The following is a 10000-nucleotide window of genomic DNA, read 5'->3' on the forward strand; positions in this document are numbered from 1 at the left end:
ACCTTATTCCAAAATGGCCGCTATTTAGATATTCTTTTGTTTTTATTCAAATTAGACCTTGATGCCTCGTTCAAGGCAAAATATTCTTTTGAGCTTTCAGCTCAAGAACGAGGCATCAAGGGCTAATTTGAATAAAAACAAAAGAATATTTAAATGACGGCCATTTTGGAATAAGGTCTATGTAATGTAAAGTTTTGCCGAAAATCAGTGTTGAACAGCATTTGGGAGTACACGTAGGGAAATTAACTCCTTGGTTAATTTTTAATCTGGGATTTGCCTTAATCGGCTTTTGAACAACCGGGGCCAGATTTATTTGTAGAGCGCTCCAAGTCACTTAACGTACCTCGATTCAAGTCAACGTTGACACGAGATGCAAGATTTGTGAGACAGGACATATCGCTTTTGAGGACAGATAAAGCCCATGAAGCGCGGTGGTCAGATCTTTGTGGTTTATCATGATTTCGTTGGAAAATTGCATTTTCATCAATGTTGATTGTAAGGGGCCATTCAGAGTATTTCTCTAGTGAAAATAGAAGAAGTCAACGAACACCAATTGCATGGGTGAAAGGTCGATCCATGCTTCAAGATCAAAGCACTGGAACGCATGGAAATATTAACATTCAAACAACTTTTTAAATAAATATCTATAGCTAATAAACTACGAGAGTTTCACGCTTAGGCGATCGTCTCATGTCGAAAGCGTGAGACTCAAGTTACGGACAAAAGGTCGAGTATTTAAGTGTCTAGTCATCTAGCGCTGGAGCACTAACTGGGGAAATTGTAAACTGAAATCAACAAATTAACGCAAGTCAAATCAAATGCTAATTTTTGAGGAGAGGGAAAACCGGTGTACTCGGAGAAAAACCTCTCTGAGAAGAGAGTCTACGACGCCGAGTCTGGGAATCGAGCCCGGGCCACATTGGTGAGAGGCGAGTGCTCTGCGCAACGACCTATGTTTTATCTTTGATTTTTTCTCATAGGCTATTACAACGCTGTGCACACCGCATCGAGCACTTTCTCTCAGTGGACACTGAATCACTTGCACTTTAAATAAATATCTATAAATTTCTTCAGCAAAATAGCTATCGAGAGCGCAAAAGACCCAAGAAGAAGAAGAAGAAGAAGAAGAAGAGGCCGACCGTAGTCGAAGGCAACCCGAAGGCTTCTTTCCTTAGCTTGTACAGTAACTTACAGCATCTAGAGTAACTCACTGCAGGGGTGGGCAACACTCCTAACCCGTTGCATGCACAACTTCTCTCCAATAATACTGGTACTCATGTTACCCACCACGAATGGATGGAAAGCTGAACTTTGGAACGCACGAGCTGGGATTCGAACCCGGAGCGCTGGAATGCAGTCCGCGAGCGATACCCACTACGCTACGCGCGCTCCAAAAGACCCAAGCACTTCATTATATTATAATTGATTCTACCTAGTCCTCCTTTTGTTAATCTGACCATTAGTTTTCTTATGGTTGCTGTTTGTCCATTCACTTCACACCATGTTTCTAAGGCTTTACAACAGCGGTCATAGTCACAGCTCTCTTCCTCTGATATAATATCAATTTTTGCTGATCCCAGGTCAAGTTTCCGAGCAAGTCTCTTCCACTGTGTTTCAGCATTCTCAGAAACTTTGAATATTACCTCACTGTTTGATTGTAGTGGTGTCATAACGGCTTTGCGGGCTTAAGAAATAATAAAAAAAAGAAGAATTACTTTACATTGCAGGATAGGAAGCTTGAAGGATCAAGATCATACTTTTTGCGTTATTCTTCCGCATTTCCTTCTGCCTTTTTCCTTGTCCCCTGCTATTTCTGACTCGTAGTCATTTCAGTATTTGTCCATTTTATCTCCACTCAGTCCCGCCGTCCTTAACTTCGTCCCTACCTCTCACGGTCCGTTAATCTATGAATTCCTCTATCCAACATAACGTCCCTTGGTTCTTCCGTCCGTTAATAGACCAATAGACCTTTTTAGCTTGTACGTTTTCTTTTCCCATTTCAGAACATGTGATGTTCTCAAGGGAATTTCCCTTTTGTTTTTTCACTAGTCATTCGTACATAAGCACGTGTATAAGACGAAATTTGAAAGAAATTGTTCTCAAGAGTAGCATCACGTGCTCTGAAATGGGAAAACAAAACGTACAACCTAAAGAGGTCAATTGGTCTATTGGTCCGTTCGCTTATTCCTTCAATCAACCATTTCTTACCATTCGCTTGGATTCCCTAGAGTTATAAGTGTTCAATCAGGGACAGAGAGAGTATCAAAGTGAACTCATTTCCCCCCATAACCTATAACACAATAGCACAACCATACCACCTAATCTCCTTAGTTTACCTGTTTGAAGGCGCTTGATCACATGCGCAAGTTTATCTGTAGTTCCGTCAAGTTGCCTTAATATCTTCACAATGGCCTCAAAGCACTCCTCTTGGTCTTCCATTTCCAGACCCGCAAGAACCTTGAAAAAACTCTTCAATACTTGACTTTTTTCCTTAATGCCGCTCGATAATTGACTCAAGTGCTCATCGTATGTCTCTTCAGTTACCGCTCTTTGACACACTGCACAAATTCGGCTGGCGCTTGTAAAAGTATCTCGTCATCCAAGGGAACGCCAAAAAACTCGACTGGAGTATTCTGTAAAAAAGGAAACGTTTCTTTCCAAAAACGTATCTTTCTGTAGAAGAAGGGACCTAAACGGATATGAAACGCTTTCTTTTCTGAGGAGGATGAAGAACACAATTTCACTTGAATACTACTCTTATCTACCATCAGGAACCCATGATTAGGAGCCTAAAACTTCATTGTATTTGTGGAAGGGGTTTTTACTGACCGAGTTATTTTTAGATTGATTTCCCGCGAAACCAGACCTTTGCAGCTAATCACAAGTCTTACATTAGAAATTAGTAATAAACCATGAGACTGAGAATGCTCACTCATGCAAGCCAAATCGCTTTTAAGAAATCGTCTAAAAATAGCTTGCTCTGCAACAGACCTAATATTGGAGTTGCAGGCTGCTGGCTATGGGCCCCGGTTACTGTGAAATCAAATCATTTAAACTTACAGTTCCACAAGATCTATAGTCAAAGACACAAATTTGAACCGAAGCAATGTTCGTCGAGTCCCATGGCGGTATTTAGCTTCTTTGTGTTATTTTATGCTCTGAGGTGACAAGGACTCCGAGGAGGAAGGGGAGGTAAAGGGGGGGGGGGGGGGGGGGGCTAGGGATTGCAGCTTTTTCTATTTTTGCGCTTGCTCATTTAGGTCTACAAATCAAGTAGTAACAGATGACAAATAAACAGTAAACTCCGATCCTTTTTTCCTTGATCATATTGTCCAATAGTGTCCCGTAATGTTTGATATTGTCCAATAGTGTCTCATAATGTTTGATCAGGTATGCCCAGAAATTTCCTTGTTCAACATCACTCATTTCTCGGAATACCGACAATTAACGTCACAAAGTGTCTGCCAAATGCTGCTCCTCACGTAAGGATAAACAGCTGCATTTTCCCTGAGTCAAAAATAACGCTAACCTTTACCCTTATCTTATTGTTGGAAATTGGCAGCAAAGGCTTAGACCAGGAGCTTAATAAGCGGAGGCTTCCTTGAGTCAACCCTTTTCCTAGTAAATTTATTTTCAGGAACAGGTTTTCCCACGAAACGTATCGTGTTTCCCTTGACCCTGCGATTCCTTTGTTTTGATTGACTTTTACAAAAGTTGGCGTGCTGGATCTCCCAAGTGAGATTGGCTTTTACAACAGTGGGTATGCTGGATCCCCCGAGGAGAGAATGGTTTTTACAACAGCGGGCGTGCTGAATCTCCCAAGAAGAGATTGGCGTTTACAACAGTGGGCGTGCTGAATCTCCCAAAGAGAGATTGGCTTTTACAACAGTGGCCGTGCTGGATCCCCCAAGGAGAGATTGGTTTTTACAACAGCGGGCGTGCTGAATCTCCCAAGAAGAGATTCGCGTTTACAACAGTGGGCGTGCTGAATCTCCCAAGGAGAGATTGGCTTTTTCAACAGCGGGCGTGCTAAATCTCCCTAGGAGAGATTGGCTTTTACAACAGTGGGCATGCTGAATCCCTCAAGGAGAAATTGGCTTTTACAACAGCGGGCGTGCTAAATCTCTCCAGGGGAGATTGGCTTTTACAACAGTGGGCGTGCTGAATCTCCCAAGGAGAGATTGGCTTTTAGAACAGTGGGCGTGCTGAATCTCCCAAGAAAAGATTAGCTTTTACAAAAATGGGCGAGCTGAGAGCTGAATCTCCCAAGGAGAGATTGACTTTTACAACATTAAGCGTGCTGAATCTCCCAAGGAGAGATTGGCTTTTACAAAAGTGGGCGTGCTGAATCTCCAAGAAGAGATTGGCTTTTACAACAGTGGGCGTGCTGAACCTCCCAAGAAGAGATTGGTTTTTACAACAGCTGGCGTGCTGAATCTCCCAAGAAGAGATTGGTTTTTACAATAGTGGGCATGCTGAATCCCTCAAGGAGAAATTGGTCTTTACAACAGCGACCGTGCTGAATCTCCCTAAGAGAGATTGGATATTACAACAGTGGGCGTGCTGAATCTCCCAAGGAGAGATTGGCTTTTACAACAGCGGGAGTGCTGAATCTCCCTAGGAGAGATTGGCTTTTACAACAGAGGGCGTGCTGAATCTCCCTAGGAGAGATTGGCTTTTAAAACAGTGGGCGTGCTGAATCTCCCAAGAAGAGATTGGTTTTTACAACAGTAGGCGTGCTGAATCTCCCAAGGAGAGATTGGTTTTTACAACAGTGGGCGTGCTGAATCTCCCAAGGAGAGATTGGTTTTTACAACAGCGGGCGTGCTGAATCTCCCAAGAAGACATTGGCTTTTGCAACAGCGGGCGTGCTGAATCTCCTGACGAGAGATTGGCTATTACAACAGTGGGCGTGCTGGATCTCCCAAGGGAGGCGTTCTATAAATAAATCTACTCCTGAAGGGGTTGACTCATAGGCCAAGTATGGAAGATAGAGACACCCCTTGATGAGCTCCTGCTTTAGACTTAAAATTAAAGGGAAAATTCGCGTTGGATGTCACAATTGAGCGTGCATATACTTAGCTGAATTTCTGCACACAAGTGTCTAAGAAAGGGCTTACCTGATGATCCACGACGAGAGTAGGCAATTTTAATAACAGTGTAGACAACAAGTTATTTCCTGTGGTTTCTCGAGTGCTGCGAAACTTCACTTTACAATACACCTGGTCGCTGATCAAACGAACGTCCAGCTGGGCCCTGAACTGGGTATCGCCGTAAAACCTATTTCGAAAGATAGCTTCGTTGTTGCGCTTCGTTGCAAATCCTTACTGAATACCAGACATTTAAAGACCTAACTGCCTTGTATAAAGCGATACACCGCAGGACCTACCCCACAGCGCTTGCGCAAAAGCATTTTGGGACGATATAAAGTCCACACCCCGCTCCCAAAGGGAAGGTCAATGAGTTTCTGAAGTTGTGGTGTGATACACTGGTACTCAGTTGTAGGTATCGGCTTTTCAGATCTCAAACACTATTCGAAAAGAGCAGGGCATGGAGTTCCCGGTGTCATGGTCTGGCCTTTTCTTAAGCAATGTGGTCGGCTTGGCGTAATCTTCTGAATGGACTACTGATCGATTAGACCACATAACAGCAAAACAGACAGCAGTCAATTTGAAGGAGTCCAACTGTTGAAACTGGTAAACTAGTAAAGTGACGTCACGGCGGCCATGTTGATGTACAGAACAATAGCGAAAAAGTCTATTGGGAATTTGGCTCTATTATTATGCAAAACGCGAGCGACATTTTGTTTTTGTTTTGTACACCAACATGGCCGTCTAATCATGTGAGTGCGAGCCAAGAATGGCTTCAAACGTGGTTACACGAGGCGATTTTTCTGGATAAATGCAGATTTTACCACAGTAAAATTGTATGATTACGCGTAACCGATACTTCCCTGAAAACGTTTACAAGGTTGATTTTTATGGATAAGCACTCTGGAACGTTAAACAGAGAAAAATAGAAAATTCCCCCAGCAGAACGCTGGGAATAGTGAAGAGATAAAATACCTCAAATAAAAATCATCCATGTCCTGATCTTCTATTGGGCACATTCCACCTGACACGAACACAAATGCCTTATCCTGTCCCGGGATCATCTTCCTTCTGGAGCTGACATCGCACGAGGTTATTCCTTCCTTATCATGCTCTCCTTTGACCATTTCTCTGAGGTGGGCGGGGCAGCAGATTAGGAACAAGATATCTTGAGAATTAAGGCGTTCTGTTGGTTTAAAGTACGCGAAAAAGTTTGCCTCTCGGGGCTGATTCCATATGAGACTCGACAGGTAGGTAATAATCCCAGAAGCACTTGACCTTCTGTCTTCTTTCCACCAATCAACGACACAAGTGTATCTTAAATTAAAAAATATATAATTTTCCGAAAAAAATTAATATAACTACGGATAGAGCCTCATCAAGCTTCCCTCTGTCATTCTCTATTTTCGAATTCCCCATAATACACTTTGTTTGCCCCCAAAATTTTGCATAAACTATTGTTTTCAAATGCGTTTGGGGACACTGCATATTCCCAAGGGCATTTGAAAACAATGGTTTATGCAAAATTTGGGGGGCAAGCAAAGTGTATTATGGGGAATTCGAAAATAAAGAATTGATAGCCTGTCTTAAGGATTGATTTATTCTTTTGGAAAACGCCGACAATGGACTTGAATCATGAAAGAGGCACTCAATATTCTTTCAGAAAGATCTTCTTTGTTCTTCGGACAAGCGTTGTTTGAACTCTAGCTGCAAATGGCCTATTTAACTTGTGAGCGGCAGTGTTGTATTAAAGCGCAAGGCGAAGAAGCTGATTGCTTTGATTTGGCATTGCCACGCTTCCTGATTGGTTTATGTTCACAACCAATCAGCGTTTTGCGTTTGCTGCATGTATTTGCTTGGCGATGTGATTGGCTAATTTGATGATCTCCATCAGTTATGTGATCGATCAAAAAACAACTCTGTTTTTACTTTTTCGGCAAGCTCGATCCCCCCTCTCACCATCTCGATCGTGGGCTACATGAATGCGTACTAATTTTGCTAACTTTCACTAAAATTGGAATTTTAGGTCAAAAACGGTAAAATAAGTATATCAGGATCTCATCAAGGGGATCCTCTATCTCCCATACTTGGCCTATGAGTCAACCCTTTCCAGAGTTGATTTATTTGTAGAAGGCCTCCCTTGGGAGATTTAGCACGCAAACTGTTGTGAAAGCCAATCAAAACAAAGCAATCTCAGCGCCAAGGGAATTATGATATTTTTCGAGGGAAAAACCTGTTCCTAAAACTAAATTTACTCGGGAATGGGTTGACTCAAGGAATTAGTGGAGATAAAGGGTCCCCTTGATGAGCTCCCGGTTATATACACTACAAACGCAGAAAACATCCAAGGTTGGATGTAATCTTAAATGAAGGACTAGAACTAATAACATCACCCTATTCAAAGTTAATATAAAGGCATATCAGAGGCACCCACGCCGCCCAACCGATAAAAAAAAAAGCTCTCCTTCTGGTAGCCTGCGTAGCAAGCGTTTCCGTGGGGGGACATGAAGACTTTTAATGTTTTGACCGCGTGGAAAGTGGGGCGAGACAATTTGGTTTTTCTTTTTTTTTTTTTTTTGCGCTCACCCTATTCTCGCGCGCGCGGCCAGAAAAATGAATTCCCTTCTTGCCCTCTGGAAACACTTAATACGCAAGCTATCTTTCTGGATATTACGATACATTTTACACTCTTCTACATTTTGGATACCTATTCTATTCATAATGAAAAAAAAAATTCATTTCTTAGAACCGGGGCAAAGTCAGCCGATAAAAACAACGTCATTGGTTCAGTAATTTTATAATATTGGACAGATGATGTCACGTGTCAACGAATGACGTCACGTTGCAGCTTCAGAGGGAACGAACAAAAGTCGTGTAATATTTTAAAGTTGTCTTCAAGTAAAAGAGTTTTAAAGAACCAAAACCGCAAAGAAATTGCCTTCCATAGATTTACAAAGACGCTTGAGAAGGATTAAAGGAGAACTGCACGAAAAGAACTGATTTGAGAATAAAACATCTCTTTTGAGTGGACACTTCACTGACAGCGAAGGTAACGAAACCAGCGATAAGAAAGCATAATGAAGAGATAAAGTGAGGACACTATATGCAGATCTCGAAGGGCTATATATAACCCTTGGCCGCAACCTCGTTCCCAGGGCCTCTCCCTTGACTTGTGGGCTGAACCAAGGAGAGGTCCTGGGAACGAGGTTGCCTTGGTAACACTTTTCTTGCTTTGCATAATTCCTCTTTCCACGCTCAATGTCTTCCAATAATTCTAAAAGTGTCAAAATACTTATTTTAGTAAACGTTCGCATACTCACCCTGAAAAACGTCGAACCTGGAACTTTACAAAATTGCCATCAAAACTTGCAGGATTTTCAAGGTCGCTGGTAATTTCAATCCATTCCTTGCTTTCTTCATCGGACCTGAGAAAAAATATCCTGACGCGACAAACTGTGGGGTCAGGAATATACTCAGGATCACGTCCATGAGAAATTGGCAACTGAATTGAAACAGGCCTCAAAAATCCGGCACTCGGAGAGCCCAAAATACGTAATATTGGTCCCGAGCACAAATCGAGACCATCGAATTTATCCTGAAGAACTTCTTGCACCTGAGAAGAGAGAGAGAGAGCAATGCCAGATAGCAATTACATATGCTTGGAAAAAGCTGGTCTTTTCACAGCATTTTTCTGCTAAGTAACTTGATCAACGAAAATGGAAGCAAGGCCTGAGGAGACATTGTGCATGCTTTGACACAGATCTATCTTGTATCCTTAGGCCAACTGTGACAAAAAATGGGGTGAGCACGGAAACAAAGCCAACTCCAGCCTCATTCTCATTCAAAGACCAGGTACATTGGCACACAATTGCAAAAACGCCTTGTGTTCGGGATCGAGCATTTGTCTAAACAAATAAGAGATAAATACTGAGGAAGGAGGAGGTTAAGGTTTAACAGTAATTACAAGACCAGTCAAAGTGAATGTTACAAAAATAATGGAAAATGGACCCGGAAGAGTCAACGTGCGTGTGTGGGTGTAAGTGGGTGGGGAGGAAGGGGGGGGGGGGGGGGGTTGGGGAAAAAACCCAGAGGTTGATTGAAGGGAACGGATCACCAACATTTGTTGAACATTAAACTATTTACTCGAATCCTGTCGTTTGAATTCTGTTCTGAAGAATCTGAGTTAAAGATCTTACTTCTTGTCAATTTGTAAGAACATCATTTGAATGAGAAACCTTACAAATGGTTTTATGGCTGTGGTTTACAAAACCGTCTAAAATTCGCAGTCACAATGAACGACGTTCGTGTATCCTCCACCATAAGGGATTTTCAGGGCCAATAACACACAACCGAACACAACAACAACAACAGCAACAACTATTAAGAATCCCAACCGGCCGGAGGCAACCAGTTGGCTATTTACATGTGCAGCCAAGAAGATGAACCAGGGACTATCGGAAAGAAATTCAACGAGTGGTCAGAACGGGTCTTGAACCCGGGATACCCGGATCCCAAGGCAAGCGCCCTAACTACTGGGCCACACTTCCAGATGAATGTAGTATGAAAGATCTCATAACCCACCTTAAGTTGCAAAGGAAGCTTTGTTTTGTTTGGAACGGATTTTTTAGGAACTGAGATTGTCACGTCTGGATAATCAGGGTGACTGAATGTGCCGCCATTGACTGTAATGGTGTATTCTGGAGATAACTTCAGACGACAAACCACAGCGTACGTAGAACATTCTGTGATGTCAGCTTGCACCACAGGAAAGGAGAAATCAGGAATATCGTTTGGAGATGGGTAATCATCAACGATATCTGCAATGATATAAGAATGTTCAATACATCCGGGCTGTTTCTTATATACAGTAATGGCTTACAGCTTAATAAAGGGGCCACGCCCATTTAGCT

General features: G+C 42.4%; 1 protein-coding gene across 1 annotated transcript in view; it reads right to left on the reverse strand.

Moving 5' to 3' along the window:
- Positions 1-237: 237 nt before the first annotated feature.
- Positions 238-10000, reverse strand: part of LOC138033275 (uncharacterized) — a 14916-nt gene continuing 5153 nt past the window's right edge. Inside the window, exons 6-11 of the mRNA XM_068881040.1 lie at positions 9672-9907; positions 8411-8703; positions 6066-6407; positions 5121-5280; positions 2337-2633; positions 238-1684 (exon numbers count right to left, since the gene is read on the reverse strand). Of these exons, the coding sequence (XP_068737141.1) occupies positions 2541-2633; positions 5121-5280; positions 6066-6407; positions 8411-8703; positions 9672-9907 (1124 nt within the window). The 3' untranslated portion in view covers positions 238-1684; positions 2337-2540. The remainder of the gene's footprint in view (positions 1685-2336; positions 2634-5120; positions 5281-6065; positions 6408-8410; positions 8704-9671; positions 9908-10000) is intronic.

Source organism: Montipora capricornis, chromosome 14, assembly GCF_036669925.1.
Source record: "Montipora capricornis isolate CH-2021 chromosome 14, ASM3666992v2, whole genome shotgun sequence".
Classification (NCBI taxonomy): domain Eukaryota; kingdom Metazoa; phylum Cnidaria; class Anthozoa; order Scleractinia; family Acroporidae; genus Montipora; species Montipora capricornis.